General features: G+C 38.2%; 1 protein-coding gene across 1 annotated transcript in view; it reads right to left on the minus strand.

Annotated features, from left to right (window-relative positions):
* Positions 1 to 21,313, minus strand: part of FNDC3B (fibronectin type III domain containing 3B) — a 366,502-nt gene that overhangs the window by 204,238 nt on the left and 140,951 nt on the right. Inside the window, exon 3 of the mRNA XM_007948108.2 lies at positions 12,844 to 12,920. Within this exon, the coding sequence (XP_007946299.1) occupies positions 12,844 to 12,920 (77 nt within the window). The remainder of the gene's footprint in view (positions 1 to 12,843; positions 12,921 to 21,313) is intronic.

The raw sequence follows: 21,313 nt of genomic DNA on the forward strand, positions 1-21,313 counted from the left end.
CAGACAATAATCTACAAGTGCATATATAGATATGTATGCCAAGCTGAAATGGTATGGGAAGAGGAGTGGGACTAAACCCATGGAAATACATAGTTTGCTTCCTTATCTTATCTTTTTACTCAATTCAATTCAACAAGCACTCACTGAGAATCTTCTATGCATCCAGTACCCTATGGCCAAGACACAAGATGAGGGGCTAGAGAATAAAGCACAAAAGGTAAATGGGGAGATCTTCGTCTTATTTGCATGAGTGTTTTTATAAATAAGATAAGAGAACTATTAAAACAAAATATAATACCAGGTACCACTACCGACCATTCTAATCAGGGCCACACAGCTGGACAGCATGGCAGAAAAATGTGGAATAGAATCTTAAATTTCTTATTTAAAAAACAAAACAAAAAAACAGCCCAGACCTACTGGACTGGATGAGACTGGAGGGTTCCCTGAGACAAATGCCCTGAGATACTCTTCTGAGCTAACCCCTATAGTCACCTTGTAGCTAAATAACAAATCAGTTCATATAAGAATGAGGAGTATCTATAAGCAGTGCATTCTTTTTAAAAAGTATATATATGAGACCAAACAATCAGCTGTTGTTGTTGTTATGTGCCATTGAGTCAGACCTGACACACAGCGACCCCTCCTTGGGTCTCCAAGGCAGTATCACTATGGAAGCAGATTGCCCAACCTTACCGAGGAGTGGCTGGTGGGTTTGAACCGCTAGCCTTCTGGTTAGCAGTCAAGTGCCTTAGGCACTATGCTACCAGAACTCCTAAACAATCAATAATAACTTTAAAACAAAGATAAGAATGTAAAGGGGCAGGAAAACTAGATTAATGGAAATGGAACAACTAGAAAGGAGATAAGGAGCATGTTCCTGCAGAGTGATGAATATAACCAATGTCACTGAACAACTTGCGGAGAAACTATCAAATGGAAACCTAAACTAATGAGTAAACCTTCACTGAAAACACAATAAAATGTTTACAAAACATAAAAAAGAAGTAAGCTGTAGATGGCAGTTACTAGGAACACTAACAGGAACTGCATGGGGAAAGAGATGAAAAAGGAACTTTCAGTCACCACCTGTGACCTGCCAGCTGATAGACCAGGGTTGTTGTTGTTGTTGTTGTTGTTATTTGCCATCGAGTCGGCCCCGACTCATAGCGACCCCTCCTTGGGTTTCCGAGGCAGTATCACTATGGAAGTAGGATTGCCCAACCTTCCTTCCGAGGAGTGGCTGGTGGGTTTGAACCGCCAGCCTTCTGGTTAGCAGTCAAGTGTCTTAGCCACTATGCTACCAGAGCTCCTAGACCAGGGTTACCACAGTTAATTTTTTTTTAACTAGTTGCAAAGTAGATATTAGTCCCTGTCTTATATGAAGGAAACCAAGTACTGTATGATTAAATTTGTAACTAGTTAAGTGGCTGAATCATGATTTTCATATTGGCCTGTTTTACTCCAAAGCTTTCATTATATGGAGAATTATATAGATGTTAAGTATACTGAGAAATAAATATGTTAATCAACTTTTAAAATCAGAGTACCTGGGTTAGTAAAAGTCAAATAAGTTAAGATACAACCAACATTTATTGCGTACCTGCTTTGATATTCTCCACCAAGAAGCACCAATGTATGTTAATTTCCTAGAATAATGCCTGACACATCGTAATACCAAAATGCTACCCAGTACTCACTATTATTATTTCACCTCCTGAAATCTTCCCAACAATCCTTTAAGGCATATACTTTATTCTCATTATAGAGATGAGAGAGATGAAGATCAGAAAAGTTAAGGTAGTACCCAAAGCCATAAATAAAGCTAGCAAGCAAAAAAAAAATCAAACAAAAACAAAAGGAATTCTAAGTTCAAAAATCAAAATTAATCTCTTAAAAACACGTGTATTTTGAATGACTTTGCTCTTAGCTAACAAAGAAGGAAGGTAGTTCCCCATATTGAATTCAAATACTCCACAGGAATTTTAACAAATTCAGTTCTTCAAAATCTTTCCTTCTGCCCCTATTGGGCTGGAAGCCACAAGTATCTAAACAGGAACCTAAAAGGCAAGTGGCAAAGGAAAAATGTAAAAGGGCTACGTTGGATGGCAAGGGATGGTCCAGGAAGCAGCACAGCCGACTCTGCACATGGACACTCAGGGGCCCACATCCATGTCCTCAAAGGGGAATCAGCCAGCTAACTGTGGTGGCAAGGAATTAAGTGAGCTGGCTAGACTGGGACCAAATGAGTTTGTGAAAGCTGGACTCAAGCTCAATGTGTAATTGTTGCCAACATGTCTGAAGTGGGCTCCATTCCAGAAGAGAAAGAAGTCTTGGGTAAAACTGATGACATAAGCAGTGAACAAGAAGAAAAAGGTTGGTCAACACAAAACAGCTGCAAAGACAGAAGGGAAGAAGAAATTTTCATCGTAACTTTCATCAGAACAGGGATACACAGGCAATCCATGTTTCTCACCTGGATGGGTGGCTCAGTATTCCACCAACAGCAGGGCTACCCTGTAGCGTGGGTTACAAAGGTCTCTCTCTCCCACACAACTACAAGGCCCTCGAGGGCAACCACACTCATGGCCACGGAGTCGGATTCGACTCATAGTGACCCCTCCTTGGGTTTTCGAGGCAGTATCACTATGGAAGTAGATTGCCCCATCTTCCTTCCGAGGAATGGCTGGTGGGTTTGAACTGCCAGCCTTCTGGTTAGCAGTCAAGTGCCTTAGGCACTATATAACTTAACCTAAGATTGGCTAAATGGGTGACAAGATTCCTATCCAAGTACTCTGACTGGAAATGCTGGGCTGTTTCTATCATGCTTTATTATATATCACCAACCTTAATATCAAACCAAAACTAATTTGAAAATCAAAAATCACCTCTCTCTTGACATGTGTGGCACTAAGCAAGAACACTGAACAAGTTACATCCATAAAAATTTCAGTTGATAATAAAATAAGCCAAACAATTATTTCAGACTACAAGGAAATGCCATTTTAAGGAACAAAATATTTGTCAGAAGCAAACAAGAAATATACATCTGATGGCTTAATTTGGGCACAACTGAGCTTCCCTTGAGAAATGAGCAAAATTTATCACCAGTGAGAAATCTGCAGAATATAACTGTTTCTATTATTCCAACACCTCTCCATAATCAGCAGAGAAGAGACAGTCAATCACATCTTCTCAGTCTAGCTTCTCAGTCACACTCATGCCCATGAAACATAAGATTACTATAGTGTGCTGGCTCACAGAACAGAGCCTTCTGCAATTAAACTAACGGGCAACTAGCATATTTCTCATGTAATATAATACCCTGCATTTGTACAAAGCATGGTATTTTTCAAGTCTTTCACACCCATGAGACAGACATGATAATCTCCCCAGAGAAGACTGCTAAATCTTTGAGGAAACTGAGGCACTGCGCAGACAGATAAAAGTTCAAGTTTACTCAACTAATGCACCCCCTCCATCAACAACCACTTTTTCTAACATTTTACATTTATAACAACTTCGATAACATTTTCAGGAGGCACCTCTAATGGAATGAGCCCCACACAAGGCCACAGCTGGGCTTCGGAACATCCTCTGCAACCACTCCAAATGATGTATTGGAGGCCCTGGCATCAGCTGGTCCACACAAGGGACCGTCGCTGACCAGCAGCGGGACACTGTCTTCCGTTGATCGGCAAAATCTTGGTCATGCCAAGGAGGGCAATGGTGGGACAATGCAAGGTCACAGATGAGCAGGAGGGATGCCAGGCAAGGGCCCAAAGGTGCTGGAGAGGTCAGTGGAGGGAAGTGGGAAGGGAGCGGATTGGAAGGGGGCCACATGGGGCTGTAGGGCCAAGGATGACAGGGGACAAGTAAGGTCCATGTCCAGGGTAGGGGGCAGCAGGCAGTGGGTGAAGGACAAGCAGCGTCCTTCCCAGGGTGGGTGGCAGGAGGTGGTAGTTGGCAGTTAACACCTGAACACTACCACCACTACCCACAACCCCTGTGGGCTCCACTGTAGTGGGGAAGTTGTGGAGAAGAAAGGGGGCCCATTGTACCATACATATCTTGAGATACCGAGGGAACCCAGCGAGTGATGAGCAACCAGGGGTGGAGGACAATGGTGCTATAGACAAGTGTGGCCCCTGACTCTTGCATAATGCAGATTTTGCATGATGACCTGATCTTTGGACTTAACCATATCAATTAAGTGCAGAGTGCTTATACAGGGTAGAACCAGTATTTGGAATACTTTGTTTCTACTACTGCATCATCCTACTCTGATTATGAAACTGGACCTGAAGGATCAAGAAATTAGAGATATGCTACACCCCACCACAGAGAGCTGTGGTCCCACGTTTCAATTATACTATTACCACTTGCCAATGAAGGCCACTCCACTCTATTCTTGGGGCCTTAACCATAACCAGGTCCATGGAGACTCAGCACCCAGGAATAGGATGGGTAGAATTCAGGGGCCATGAACTCAGAGAAGAAATAACATTTTAATTTTTACTAATTTCTAATTCAAATTTAGTATTGCTTTTAATTATAAATGCAGACAGTAAACTATAGTAGTATTCATAGTACCTTTGACTTTGTTTGGTATAGTGGATAAAGGCTTTTGGAAGCTAACCAGAAGGTCAGTGGTTCAAACCCATGGTAGGAATAAGGCAATCTACTTCTGTAAAGACTTGCAGCCTTGAAAACTCAACTGGGATCGTTATGAGTAAGCATCGACTCAATGGCATTAGATTTGATTTTGGTTTTGGTTTTGACTTTGTTACTAATAAAACAGATATTCCCATATCACATTAGTGGTACACAAATATTAAAAGTTATGCTCATCATAACTTCAAAAATATTGCAGCTATTAGACCTGCTAGTAGACACCGTTAATATGCTAATAAAGCAGAACAAAAATTATAGTATCACATGTTGTTTAATATTTGACCGCTGTACTTCAAAATAATTAATTTTTTTATCTATAAGTTTTACATTTTCCATTTAAAATTGCTTCAGAAATCTGCCAATGGGTTTTATGTCACACACATAAAATTAAGTATCTGTGCTAACAATAATCAGATCATACCTAACACAGGGCAAAAAAAAAAAAAAAGAGAACTGTATGATTCATGTAAGTCCAGACAGATTTCAAAGAATATGTAGGAATATAAAATTCAATTAACCTTGGTAAAATTTTATTACTCAAAAGGTCAGTCAAAGGTGTTTTTCTTAGAAAGTTATTACATATGCCAAACATGGATTACTAATATAAGAGGATATAGTGTAATAATTATACAATAAAATCAAATGTAATGTGCATAATTCAATCCTTACTAATGGTTCAAAGTCACATCCAGATGTTATACTGTTCTAATATTATTACTGTGGAAATGAACCAGCTTTCTAGTCAACAGCTTGCTAAGTACCATGAGAGTGGCCAGATTGTTTTGGTATTGATTACTTTGGGAAATGTACTTATGTTTCAACTTCATCTCCTTTCTAAAAAGTACAATGTGAACAGAGGAAAGTATTTCACCCAATTTCAGATTAGAAAAGAACCTAAGATATCCTCAAATACTATCCTTTCCCCTCCTCCCACAAGATAAAAATTACTCATCCATTCATTTTTCTCAAATGTGTATTATGTGCTGGGCAATTTTCTATGCACATATATGCACAATGGATCCAATGATGAATAGGACTAAACAGTCCATACAGAGAGTATCTGCCCTTGTGGAATTAAAATTCTAAAGGAAGATCAAGTAAATATAGAAGTGATACAGCCAAACAAATAACTGGGTAATATTCCTAAAATCACACAAGGAGTGGGAGGCAGAATCCCACTGGAGCCTGTTTTCACCTCTTGCTAAACCTGTGAACACAATGCCAGGATCTCAAAAACAAAGGAAAGAAATCTAAGAGAAAATGCAGACTAGGAAGATAGAAAGCTCAGAAAGAAGAAAGTTACACAATACTTTGAGGGGAGGGGACACCCTTGATATGGTTACTTTAACTTCACATTGCCTGTCTGTAACCACTTCTAAGAGAAAATAAAATGAAAAATAAAAATTCTGCAAATCAGTTAATAATAGAAGCCAAAATAAATCAATGTACACATAAATACTATGCTCTTTTCCACAGCCACCATTCTGCCCCTGAATTTTACATACTCTGTACACTGCAGAATATTTCCCTAACTTCCTATAGAAAGTGTTCCTCCAAAAAGCTGAAAGCTTTGAAACCAATTCTTCTTAAAAAAAAAAAAAAAAAAAAACAAGCTCACTACATCACCAGAGTTCCGAATTCTCTTACTACTGGCTACGAAATGGGTAAATGGGTTGTGATTCTCGGTCTATAATGGCACAGGGCAATCCACCATGCTCTTTTCAGCTCATTGGGTTCACAATGCAGACAGTAAACAAAGCATTGTTTTAATCTTAGGTTGTAATCACCAAAGGGAAGCAGTTGAGCCTAAGTTTGTAATTCAACTGGCTTGGCAGAGTTAAACTGGGAAAAGCATTCATTCTACAGCTTCCACTTAGCAGGCCCCACTCCTTCTCCACAGGAGCTTCTACATTCTGGCCAACTCTTAAATCAGCCCCCACTGGAAAGTGATGAACTAAACCAAAATTTAAATGCATTTTTCAATATACTTCCTGTCCTTCCCTAGTCAAGTGAATTGGAATATATATATAATTTCCACAGGTACTGACCAAATCAATCAAATGAAGTAAAGTGTACCACTGAAATAACACTGATTACTATTCAAAGTGTTTAGGTGCTCTGGTGGTGTAGTGTCTGAGACATTTGACTGCTAACCAGAAGGCTGGCAATTCAAACCCACCAGCCACCTCCTTGGAAGGAAGGTTGGGAAATCTACTTCCACAGTGATACTGCCTCAAAAACCCACGGAGGGATTGCTATGAGTTGGATCCGACTCGATGGCAGTGAATTTGTTTTTTGTCTTGTTTTTTTAAGCCACTCCTCGGAAGGAAGATTGGGCAATATACTTCCATAGTGATACTGCCTGGGAAACCCAAGGAGGAGTTGCTATGAGTCAAAGTGTTTAGGTTACATCAATTAACTTGGAAAATACAGAGTGGTTTCCCAGATGGTTAGAACATTAACTTGGATGCTCAGTTTTTCTTTCTTATGCTTTTTTAATCTTTGAGATCAATATGAAGTTTTTCCTATAACATTTGAAAAATGTATCATAAATGACTCTGCTAGCATGGAAAATAAAACTCAAGGCATCTGCTTAAGAAATTTTCACTATAAATTGTACAGAAAGTTAATGATGAGGTTTTTTTTTTTTTTTTAAAAAAAAAAAAAGACTGAGAAAGACCACGGGTAGTAAACAGTGAAAGGAAACTTTTGCTTGACACTGCATGATCTCAGTATGTATTAAGGCAGACAAACTGCCATTGAAATTTTTCTAACACAGTGATCTTCTTCATTGTAATAGCTAACACTTAAAGGACTACCCAGTCTATAAGTGGGCTAATCACCTCAACCTCACATAACATCTCTTTTAATCCTTACCTCTATCAATTCAGGTAGGTATTTACGTGCGGAATGAAATTTGTTAAAGTAACACAGGAAGTAGCCAGGTAGAATGCAAACCTGGGTCTGTCCGAGAATGCCCTTGCTCTTTCCAACCATACCATTCGTCCTGTTCTCCCAATTTCAGCCCTAATTATGCTGCCAATGCTTTTACAAAATGGAGATGTGGTGATGACTGTGATAAGACAATTTAGACTTGCCTAAATCTATAACTTCATAGTTGGAAAAAAAAAAATCTTTCTTTTCTTCCAGGTTGAACCAAATCAGGTTACTTTTCCCTTAAACGTCCTCATTTTTCAACCAAAGAATAAAATAAAGCACAAAACACAGACACATGCCAACACAAAAAGGTTTACTGTATCAGATGCCACTGTGTTGAAATGACAAGATTCTAGCCCCAAACTAAGACCACAGGTTCAGTCCTTCTCAAGTAAGAAAACACAGACTGTGCTGCTGACTGTATCTCTGCTGCTGTCTGTTACACTGTGGGTGTTTGACTTACTGTAAGATTACCTGTTTGTTACTGATGTTTGTACTATATCGTTTATTTGATTGACTTTATCAATTTATCCTTACACCTTCAACTACTTAGTGACTTGCCTAATCAATCTACTATAAGGCAGAATTTTTCCACTGACTCAGGTTAATTACTACTGTAACATCTTTACCTGTTCACCTGTCTCACTTATCAACTTCCTTACAATTTCTTTTAAAACAGATCATGCTGTGAGTAAGTGATGTTTTAATAGTGGAAATGCGTACATAGACACACCCACGTGCAAACTTTCATAAGATAATGTAATTTACATACCATAAAATCCACCCTTTGAAAGTGTCCAATTCAGTAGTTCTTAGAATATTCATAGAATTGAGTGACCACTGCCACTGAGCTAATTCAACAACATTCACATCATTCAAAAAAAAAAAAAAAAACACTTATACTCATTAGTCATTCTCTTTTGCTCCTTCCCCCAGACCTAGAAACTACTAACCTACTTTCAGTCTCTTTGGCTTGCTCTATTCTAGATATTTCATACCAATGGAATTCTACAATATGTGGTCTTTTTTGTTTGGCTTCTTCACTTAATATTATGTTCTCAAGTTTCATTTATAGTGGAGCATTTATCAGCATTTAATTCCCTGTCATGGTTGAATAACACTCTATTATATATCTCACATTTTGTTAATCCATTCATGAGTTGATGGATGTTTGAGTTGTTTCCACTTTGGGACTATTATGAATAATGCTGCTATGAAAATTCACGTACATTTTTTTGTGAACATAGTATCATTCCTCTTCGATAGATATCCAGGAATGGAGTTGGTAGATCATTATTGAAATTCTATGTTTAACCTTTTGAGAAGATGCCACACTGTTTTCCAAATCAGCTGCACAATTTTTCACTGCACCAGCAATGTATCAAGGTTCCACTCAGTCTACATTCTCACCAACACTTCTTATTATCTGCTGTTTTTTTCTGTGCATGTTTATGTGCATGTGCTTAGCTTTTACACTACTCCTAGTGAATGTGAAGTAGTATCTCATTGTGTTTTAAATTTGCATTTCCCTGATGACTGATAATACCTGTGCATCTTTTCCATGTGGTTAACTGGCCATTTATGTATCTTCTTTAGAGAGAAGTCTATTCAGATCCTTTGCCCATTTTAAATTGGGTTATTTGTCTTCTTACTGTTGGGTTGTAAGGGTTCTTCATAGAGTTTAAATACAAGTGTCTTATCAGGTAGATGACTTGCATAAATATTTTCCCTCTCTGTGAGTTGTTTCTATTTTTTGATGGTGTCCTTTGAAGTATATAAATTTTTAATTTTGTTGCCAAATTCATCTTTTTTTCATCCTTTTATCACTGTATTTTTGCTGCTACATGTAAGATCTACTGCCTAATTAAAAGTTACAAAAATCTACTATTATGTTTTTCCCCTCTTAAGGGTACAGTTATAGTTCTTACACTTATATCTATTGTTGTTATGTGCCATCAAGTCATCTTCCAATTTGGTCTTAGGCTGCAAGCTCTGCTGAAACCTGTCCACCGTGGCTAACCCTGTTGGCACTTGACATACTGGTGGCACAGCCTCCAGCCTCACAGCAACACACAAGCCACCACAGGACGACAAACTGACAGACAAGTATGTCTCCCTTAGCTGTTTCAAACTGCTCCACTCCCGCTTCCTGGCCTTCCCTACAAATTCCAGTCCTTATATCTATTATCCATTTTTATATACAGTGTGAGGTAGAAATTCAATTTCAATCTTTTTCATGTTGTCCTAGAACCCTTTGTTTTAAAAACAATTTCCCACTGAACTGTCTTGGTACTACACTCTTAAATGCACATTCAAGGCATTTCATTCCTTGCAAGTACATATCAGTATTCTAGATGCTAGGATAAAGTTCTCATTAGCAGGCACTAAGAATTCTTGGGAATGGTTCAAAATGTATGGTGTTCCATGACAACTGGTGCCAAAGGGCCAGAGATGCAGAAAAGAAACAGAACAACTATTTCTGTGTTGGAAGGTCACACTGAGGAGGGCATCTGAAATGGAAGAATGACTCAAGTGTCAAACAAAGAAGAGGCCCTAGACTATTGCAAGAAGAGGAAAAACAGGCACAAAACTGTAGTTGAGAAGAGGGCTGATGCATCCAGGGAATAGAAGCTCAAAGAGGTAGCTGTGTAGAGTGGCAGGTAAAGGTGAGCAGGATCAAATATGAAGGATCTCACTGACTACACCAGAGAACTTTAACTCTACTTCATATGCAATATTCATCTACCCTACATCTCAACAAGAAAGTAACATGTATTTTAGGGAAAGAACTTGTGGGGATAAGTTGTCAAATTAATTAGTATAGGAATAGCCTAATAACTGATCATTTCTTACATATGTCCAGCTTGGAGGGGGATTTTTTTTTTTTTTTTTTTTAAAGATTCGTGATTACTTCTTTCCAGAACTCCATGACAGCAATGCATTGTGTTCCTTAGATACATGGGTGATGACAAGTCTCCTACAACATTTTATAGCTGCTTCCATCCTCATTTCTTTGAAGTGTATATGCTAAAGAAGATATTGTACACAAATTCCATTGGTTTCTCAATTTTATTCATATCAGCAATCCATTTTTCTCAGACATTTTACTATCATGTATCACTAAAGACATAACATCACCACTGAAGGTCATTTAACTATCGCCTGTCTTCTGTCAGAGAGCCTAATGCTTCTTTCTCCTTTTCAATTTTGGATCTAAATTATTTCATTTCCACTATGCTTCCAGTGTATCTTCTAGCATTTTCTTCCATAATTCTGAGTTGACAAAGTGTTTTACTATCCTTACACCATCAGTTTTATGAAACTGAGTTTACAGCTCTGCTTTTACCCTTTCTACTTGAATATTCTATAGATGTTTCTGAGAATCAGAAAAACATTAAGGTCTGTAATTCTCCATGTTTTCTATGGCTCCAAATAAATTTGCTGTTAACAGAATCCCAGCAACACAACTGGCAAGAAAAAGAACACAACACCTTCTCCTCACTAGAAAAGGAACTCCCACTTTACCTAATATTCCTTAAAAGCGGGCTTTTAGCATAAAAAAAAAAAAAAAAAATCTACTGCAAGAGTGGATTCCAATTCACAGTGATTCTGTTGGAAAGAGGAGAACTCACTACCGGGGCTTCTGTAGCATAAAAGGAGGAATTATTTCTGCCATCACAATGGTGAGAACTGTACCCTGACTGTTCAACGAAACCAAACACTTCCTCAAAATAAATGAGCAGGAGACATAATGGAATTCTACATTCCTTGTTTTTTACTGTTAATTGACTGTTGACACGAATGTGATCCATCATCCTGTGTCCCTACTAGAAGGGCCTGTTCTACACCTTTTCTCCCTCCAATGATTCTTATTTACAAAGATTTGTGTAAAATAAGTCATTTATTTACTACAATGGCCAACAATCTGGCTGCTCCAAAAGGGGAAAAAAAAGAAGTCAAATTGGCTCACACAAAAGTAGAGATGGAAACAAATGAAATTGTGGAGGTTGCAATATGCCTTAGACAGTGAAGAAATGGATATGTCTCTTTCTTCAGAGAATGATAAATTTTTGATTCCTGCACTTCAGCAATTTTCCTATGAAGCTGCTTTTTTTTATCATTATTTTTTCTCCTCCTCCCCACACTAACAAAATCATTAAGTGAAAATTAGAGATTTTAAAATCACTTTAAAAGCCTAAGGGAAGTATAAGAAAAATCTTGAAGGATAATGCTCTAAAAAAATGATAACATGATCATTTCTGGGTAGTAAGATTATACAAATTTCTTTTATATAACTCTTCTACCTTTTCTAAGGTCCCCCCTCAAAAGGAGCTTATCATATTTTACAACTGGAAAAAAAGAATAACAGAGGCAGAAAAAGTTGGTGACTTATTTGAAGTATTTATGTGAGGATAATCAGGAAGGTATGCATATTGTGCTGAGCCTACGATAAAAATTAAGGCATAAACAGAAATCCAGTACATTCCAGGAATGCTGAGCATTTTATACCTTATCCAAGCATAGGAGTATAACTTTATCCATAAAAAAATTTTTAGCCTTCCAGCATACCTCTGAGATTGTAATTACCATCATTTCACTTAAGACAAAACAAAAGTTCAGAAAAATGTAATACAAACAGCCAGGTTCTCACATCATACTCAGTAATTCACCGAGCCAGGAAGCCAAGTCATGCCACATTATGGAGAAATGAGACTCTTGTAACAAGAATTGGCCCTATTTATGTTAATAGTGTCTCTTTTGATATTTTTACTAATTTAGTCTTTGAATATTTATTTTATTATACATTTTATTTATTTTAATATATATTTAGTTTCAATAAATTGTGGTACAAAATGGAATGAAATGTCTGATGAACACCATGAATGAGTAACAACCAAATGGTCAAGTGTGAAACCCAACTTGGCTGAAGACAGCCTGGGAGCCCTGCTGTGCTTCCCTCCCTCTGACACTCTGGCATGTCAAGTGGCAAGACACAGGAAGTATCCTGTGGGGACCTTTGTTGTGAGGAGACTGTTAAGTAGAAGGTGAGAGTCTGAGTAGAAGGTGAGAGTCTGAGTGATTACCTCCTCACCACAAAAACTGTGGCAATCCTGAAATTATCATACTAAATATCATGCTGGGAGGGGGGCCAGTTTTTTTAAGTCTCAGCATATACTCTTTTGGACAATGACAGCATGCATCCTAAGCAGAGAAGTCCATCAAATGGTTTACCTGTGAGATATAACCTGGAGGTACATGGATGGGAGGAATGGATCCATTGGGTGACATCATGGGAACTTCGGCAGGTCCTAAGTGAGATAAAAGTTAAGATATTATTGGCTGAAGAAACATACAATATCGAATAGTCACTGATATTTCCAAAGTACTGTCAAAACTAAAGAGAATTAATCACTCTAAGTTCTTTCAATGATTGGTATACCCTAGCTCAAAACTAAACCTGAAATCCTTGATGAAAAAGAATTCTCCAGCTTTGTAACTCAAGACAAATTTTTTTAAAAAGAACTGTAAGCACGCTCATAAATATTTAATGATTCCCATAACCTCAAGTTCCATGTACCAAGGCTGCTCAGTTAAGAGCAGCAACAACCTCACAACTTGAAAGATTAGACGGGAACCTTAGGGGGCAGTGGGTTTATGTAAATGATGGAGGAACAACTCAGAAAAGGAGTGTGCGCATGGATGCACAGTAACTAATGTCACTGAATGGTACATGCAGAAACTGAATTGGTGTATGTTTTGCTGTGTATATCCTCAAAAACAAAAATGAAATAAATTTATGAAAAATATAAAGAGTATTCTAATTCTAACAAAGCCAAAAACGAAACACACTGCCGTCGAGTCGGACCGGACTCATAGCAACCCCTCTGCTCCTTGGGTTTCCAAAGCGGTATCACTATGGAAGTAGATTGACCAACTTTCCTTCTGAAGAGTGACTGGTGGGTTTGAACCACCAGCCTTCTGGTTAGCAGTCAAATGCCTTACGCACTATGCCACCAAAGTCTAACAAAGTGGCACAAAAAAATTTCAGGTTTTTTTTTCCTTTGCATTTAAGAGAATGTATTATTAAGCACTGCTTAAACACATCAATTTTAACAGTTCGACCTGCTTAGAATTTGCATTTCTACCCCACATTCACTGAATCAGATCTGTATTTTAACAAGATTCTCGATTTAGGAGAAATTTCATAAGAATGCCCTACTTTTAGAAAGCAGGGGAACCTGTATTAATTCAATGAATTTTAATCACACACCTAAGGCAAACAAGTTAACACTCACAGCAGTTATCTAAAACATAGTTTGAATTAATAGTTAATTATAAATAAACTGACTGCCTTAACATCAACTTCAATTTATGACACCCTTCTAAAGATCCTACAATTTTCACGTCTAGAAGTATAAGAACCTCACGGTCACCGGGTTCTGTTTGATAGCTGGCAACCCACTTCCCAAATGTCAATCCAAGGCTATCGGTTTCTAGTTTGAGCTGCGACTTCCTGGCACCAAGTCCCTTGTGTTGTTTATTTGCTTTTTCCTAATGTGCACTGTGCTGCCGGCAATGAAAATTGTTCAGCTGTAACAAAACCAAGAAAAATACAACACTTTTCTTGGTGACTTAAGACAGATCCTGCCATCCTGTGCTACATTAACATGTGAGCATAACGCACCTTTCACCTCAAAGTTCAATTCAGTGCTATGATGAATTCACAGGAGTGGGGGAGCAGAGACATAGCAGATACAGGAAACAGAAAAGATGCATAATATTCATGTAATAATCCAAATGATTAACATTTCTTACAATCAAATTATCTGATATTCTCTAAGCATATACAAAACCATAGTCACCTCTCACCTGTTAACACACTGGCCATACTTTAAAACAAAAGAAAAGAGTGGCATAAGACTGCATAATTGGACGATGTTGTTGTTGTTATGTGCTGTCGAGTCAGACTTGACTCATAGCGACCCCTCCTTGGGTTTCCGAGGCAGTATCACTATGGAAGCAGGATTGCCCAACCTTCCTTCCGAGGAGTGGCTAGTGGGTTTGAACCGCCAGCCATCTGGTTAGCAGTCAAGTGCCTTAGCCACTAGTATGATTCAAATACTCTATCAATTGCTGAAGATACTGGTTTCCAAACCAGTTGAACAGTTGATGCTTTTGAGCTGTGGTGTTGGAGAAGAATATTGAGAGTAGAGTACCATGGACTGCTAAAAGAACTAACAAATCTTTCCTGGAAGAGATGCAGCCAGAACACTCCTTGGAAACGAGGATGGCCAGACATCGCCTCACCTACTTTGATCACGTTGTCAGAAGGAACCATTTCCTGGAGAAGGATATCATGCTTGGTAAAGCAGAGGGTCAACAAAAAAGAGGAAGGCCCTCAACAAGATGGAATGACACCGTGGCTACAACGATGGGCTCAGGTATAGCAGGGTTCATGAGGCTGGCACAGGACCAGGCAGTGTTTCATTCTATTGTATAAAGGGTCACTATGAGTCGGAGATGACTCGCCGGCACCTAACAACAAACCCATCCTTCCCATCAGTTTCAATATTTCTGCCATAGCCAACAAGATGGTTAGGTATTAACTTAATATAGTCAATCCTCATTATCTGCATATTCTATGTTTGCGAATTTGCGTACTCATAAAACTTTATTTGTATCCCCAAAATCAATACTAACAGAACTTTCAGTCATTTGCAAACATATGCACAGACACAAAAAAAAAACTGACATGTTCCACGTGCACATTCCCAGTTGAGGTCAAACAAGGCAATACTCTGCCTCCTTGTTTCAGTTCCCATACTATAAACAAGTTTTCCTTTTTGCGTGCTATTTAGCTTCACGTTTTTCTCATTTGGTGGTTTTTCTTGGTGATCTTGCTCTTTAATACAGACCCCAAGCATAGTGCTGAAATGCTGACTAATGTTCCTAATTGAAAGAAGGCTATGATGTGCTTTATGGAGAAATTATGTGTTAGATAAGCTTCTTCAGATATGAGTTGTAGTGCTTTTGGACATGAGTTCAATGTTAATGATCAACAATATACATTAAATAACATGTAACAGAAACACACGTAAAACAAGGTTATGTACTGATCAGCTGATGACATATTTATGACCAGAGGTTTGTAGAAACCCAGCTCTGTATCTTCCTTGGAAACACTGGTTCAAAAATCACTAATTCAGTGTTTGTCATGACGTTATATAGACCATACTACAACAAATAGAATCAACTGCATTTTTATGTGACTTCCTTTAAAAAAAAAAATTGCAGATAATTCTTTCAGCCTCAGCTTGAACACTATTTAAGAAATCAGAGGTGTAATGAATTGAGCTCTATGGAGCAAACATTAAAAGCACGAGCTCTGCTCACTATTCATACCTGTGTGACCTTAGACAATTTACTTAACCTCTCTGAACTCATTTTCCTTAATAGTAATAAATGACAATAATAATTTCTACTTCATAGGGAAATTTAGGATTAAATTTGATAATACATGTAAATTTGATATTACATGCCTTATTGCTTTACAGATTTTCACTTTGTCCTATGTTCTAGGAGAGCTTCTCATATGCAGATCCACATCAATGCCTGGCAAAATAATCACTTATTAAAATGCTAGTGATCAACAGGGACGGTAGTGTAAAGCCCAAGGCATTTGACTGCTAACCAGAAGGCTAGTGGTTCAAACCCACCAGCCACTCCTCAGAAAGAAGACTGGGCAATCTACTTCCATCCAGATACCACCTCAGAAACACCAGGAGGGGTTGCTATGAGTCGGAACTGACTTGATAGCAGTGAGCTTGGTTTTTTTATTTTTTTGTTTAAATGATCAATATCCTTTACATTTTAAAATCTTCTAATTTTATACATTTTGTTGTTTTAGTTACTATTACATTTTAACTACTAACATTTTTTTTAGAAGTAATGTCCCTGTAAAATCAACAAGTATACACTTTTTAAAATATTGACTTAAGAAGCAACAAACTTTCCTCAGGTAAAATCAAATATTTCAGAGTACAGAGTGGGAACAGAAATGCTACCACATCAATAAAATATTGGTTTTTAATCACCAAAATGTTTACCATACAAACAGGCTCTTAATCCCAAGCATGACCCCCTAAAACTGTTAAAGTCATTTGTGTAAAATGCTTTAAAGAACGTAGGACAAGTAAGTGATTTACAGCTAGAAAACGTTTTCTTCCTGACCTTGATTTCAAGAGTAGCCAAATGACTTTAACATGCATACGCCCCCTACCTCTGTCACTGATATCAAACTCCTTTCAAAAGGGCAATACAAAATAGAGTAATGGCTTCCAAAACTGAACTGTATGCCTTGAAACTCCAAGGTTCTTCTTTCTTAAATAAACCATTGTACCCTCAGGCATTCAGGAGTTTAAAAGTCAGCAAAATAAAATCCCATTCTGGATGCTGGTATGAGAAAAGATACTGCCTCCCTATGAGAAAATGTATTGTCTCCCTAAACACTTATCATCCTGTCAGTGAGTTTATGGCCTCTGATGAACTGCTTGATACTACTACTATAATCCTCCTCTAATTAAAACACAGACTTCCCTTTCTATGCTTTTAGGACCACGCTCCTTTGTTTTTATTATCTGATACACATAAGACACATAAGATGTAAAGGATACAGCTCTTAGAATATGATGAAAATGGTTCCCTTCTGGTTCAAACTGCCAGTGCTGGCTATATGACAGCCCCCTGCTCTCACAAACAAAAAAGGCACGTGGTCTTCTCTAAAGGCCAACTTCCTCCTCAACTATATTGAGAAATCACTAGGCTATTAATTTTTTTTTTTTTTTCAAATTGTTTTCAATCTCTTAAAGTATCTGGAATCCCCTTCAATTAAACATGCTAGATACATACAAGTAGGTAGTTCGATGCAGACATATGTATACATAGATTCAGACAGTTTGGAAACAAAATTATACAAACACACACTTTCAAAATACTGTCAATGAGTAGAATGTTATTTTTGAGAAAGTTATTAAAAAGCTCAGCTAGAGACCACATGAACTCATGGGCAGATGAAAAATGTCACATGAACAATTTCTAGAACTGGAAATAGAATGTTTGCTAAGAGCCAAGAATCCCATGGAAAATAAAGTGTCTTGCGAAATCTGGTCAGCTTCAGGTTTTAGGCTGTCAACTGTACATTCAAGAATTCTTTTTTCCACTGAACAAAATGTATAACAAAACAAGAATATGGTCGGTCTATAGTCATTAAAAAATTTTAACTGCATATGCAAGGGTCTAGCATTTGCTAATGAACCGATTTTTCATTTACTTATAGCAGACCTTGAGCTAGAAGGGTTGTAGGGGAAGGAAGGAGAGAACCAAATCCTCTGTCATTGAGTCAATTCTGGATTCTGATTCATAGCAACCCAACAGCATAGAGTAGAAAAACCCCCTAAGGTTTCCAAGGCTGTAAATCTTTATGGAAGCAGACTACCCCACCGTTCTCCCACAGTAACAGCTGGTGGGTTCAAACTACTAACATACTGGTTAGCAGCTGGATGCCTTAACCATTACACAACCAGGGCTCCTCAGAAGGGTTGTGGGGCACCTTAAATTATCTAATCAACTTTAATTCATGCAATGATCCTTTGACTAACCCCACATAAAGAGATTAAAGGTAAACCCAGCAACACCCTATTTTCAGTACCACAGGAGAGCTCAGGGAGGGCTACTACTAACATGAGGCTGCCAGGCCATTCTTGTCTCACTCTTCTGTCTGATGCTTGTTCCAGCTACCAGTGATTCCCCACTCACACGTTTAGACAATTCTTGCTCTGGTGGTAGCTGATGCTGTAATACAGATTATTCACTCATTCTAGGTGCAGATTCAACTAGACTGACTTAAATTGAGTACGTATGTACAAATGAAGTATACAAATCCAAAAGTGGGTGAAACTGGGAATCAGGATATAAATCATTTAAGCCAGGCTTGGAAATAAGATCAGCTATAAATGCTAAATTACAGCATACTTTTGGACATTTTTGAATGATGTTTTTATAAGCAAAGTATTCACCAATAAGTAAACAGGTAGTAAATAAAGAGAATTGTTAAACATAAGGCAATCTACTTCTATAAAGATTTACAGCCTTGGAAACCCAATAATGGGGGTCGCTATAAGTTAGAATCAACTTGATGGCAGTGTGTTTTTTCGCTTTTTTTTGTTTATGTATAAACTGGTCCTTGTGTGTCCAAATAGCTATTTGTCAACAACAGACTTTAGCAGCAACAGATTGCATTCTTATTAACTTTATATATCTTATTCAAAAAGGATGTAAGGGGGCTGAGATCATCACAATACAGCAAGACAAAATAAAACTAATGAGAAAAATGAAGCAAAGGTGAAATAATGTGTAAACCCTAAAAAAGAGATCTTCAAGTCACTATTTACAAATAAATAGCCAAAGAAGAGAAGTTATATGCCAGAAGTAGCCATAAGGATAAGGCCAGAACTAATAGGTAAGCAGATAATTAAGATAAAAGTAATTATCAGAACATATGGTCTAAATAAAAGCAAACATGTGCTGCTCTCTGTGGGACTGAAAACAAAGTAAGAGGTGTTCCAGTGAGACTAGTGAAGGTCTAAGAATGAATCTCCTATGATTTTTGATAACTCAAGGATCAGAGAAGGTAAGAGATTATTGTTGTTGTTGTCATGTGCCGTCGAGTCGGCCCCGACTCATAGCGACCCCTCCTTGGGTTTCCGAGGCAGTATCACTACGGAAGTAGATTGCCCAACCTTCCTTCTGAGGAGTGATTAGGGAGGCACTTTTAGGTTAGGAATGTCAGCATCCTTTTACAAAAATGTTAAATTCAGTTGAACACCAGTTAATCCCATAAGAAGAGGAGCTAAAAGGAACACAAAGATAATAAAGCACAGGTTTGGGCCCCTAGTGCAGTCCTCTCAAACTTGGTGTTCATCACAATCACCTGGAGGGCTTGTTAAAATTGTAGACTACTGGGCCTCACACTTCCTGGAGTTTCAGAATCAGGTGGTCTGAGGTGTGTTTTGATAATTAGCATTTCTAACAATTCCAAGGTGATCCGCATGTTGTTGGTCTGCCTTCATAAAGATTACAGCCTGCAGACCACACTTTGAGAACCCGTCATACTTGGTTAAAAGAGAATAAGCACCTAATGAAGGAGAAAGATAAGATGGTAAAACTTAGTAAATTATGAAAAAGCAACTCAGAATAAATCTCTTACAACACATCTTCATCCCATATACATTCATATTTGGGAAGATGCTATTTCCAGACTTTGTGCTATGCACAGACCAGTAAGATATACTATCTACCCTGCAGAAACTGAGGGTGTAATTATGGGGATGCACACATATTAACAAATAAACAAAAGGGGGCATTTCAGGCACTCTAAATATTAGACTGTAAAAGATTATCATCCTGTGGAAATGCTAGTCATTACAGAACTAAGCAGTGACAAGCCCCTTAGGAATTTAACAAAGGACTCACTGTTTGACAAAAAAAGAAATTGAGGCCCAGAAGCAAAATGATCAATCCAAGTAACAGCAGGCAGGTGATGAAACAACAGGGACCAGAATTCAGTTCTTCCAGTTTTTACCCAATGTTTCTAATTTTACGGAGCCTTAATGGTGCAGTGGGTAAGGCATTTGGCTGCTAACCAGAAGGTCAGCGCTTCAAACCAACCAGCTGCTCTAAGGAAGGAAGATGGGGCAATCTACTTCCATAAAGATTTACAGCCTCAGAAACCCAATGGGGGTCACTATGAGACAGAATCAACTGAACGATACTGGGAATAGTGCAGTGGTTAATGGCTTGGCTAGTAACCAATAGGTCAGCAGTTTGAACCCACCTGTCACTGTGCTGGTGAAAGATGTGTTCGTCTACTTTCACAAAGAAAAATGCTTTGGAAAAAAAAACATAGGGCAGTTCTACTCTGTCCTATAAGGTTGCTATGAGTCAGAATCAACCCAAACACTGTGGATGGATTTCTAACTTTACTTTCCTTTGTGAGTCAGATTTGTCATTCTTTAAAATGCTGTTGCAAACCCATTTTCTACCAAGGTATAGTAGTTATACAGAAGCTGAGTACAGATTGCACATTTCTCTGGCTATGGAAAAATGATGAAGGCACACTGGTCTTTCCAACCTCTTCTGAAAGGCATCCTGCCAGAGGTTTCCTCTCTGGGCTAGGAAGAACAGAATCTGAAGTTAAAGAAGAAAGGTTTTGGAGACAGAGAGGCAGTTATAGGGTTGAATCTGGTCTTTACTACTTTCTAATATGACCTTAGGCAAATTACGTAAAACCTCACTGACCTATGAAAGAGGATAACCACAAATACTTTGAAGGGTTCTCTTGAGGATTAGAAGATGTCATACATACTAAATATGTAGCACAGTGCCTTGACCTGTAAATCCCATTACCAGTGAGTTGACTGTGATTCATGGGGACTCTAGGATTGAGCAGAACTGCACCACATAGTTTTCAAGGCTGTAATCTTTACAGAAGGATATTGCCATTTTCTTCTCCACAGAGTAGCTGGAGAGTTAGAACCAACAACCTTTTGGTTAGCAGCCAAGTGGTTAACACAACTGCACAACTGGGGCTCCTTAGTGCCTTGATAAACAATAGTGTTTAAAAAGTGACATTAAGAGTTCTGGC

Source organism: Orycteropus afer, unplaced genomic scaffold (assembly GCF_000298275.1).
Source record: "Orycteropus afer afer isolate SDZICR_OR568_19922 unplaced genomic scaffold, OryAfe1.0 scaffold00202, whole genome shotgun sequence".
NCBI classification, from domain to species: Eukaryota; Metazoa; Chordata; class Mammalia; order Tubulidentata; family Orycteropodidae; genus Orycteropus; species Orycteropus afer.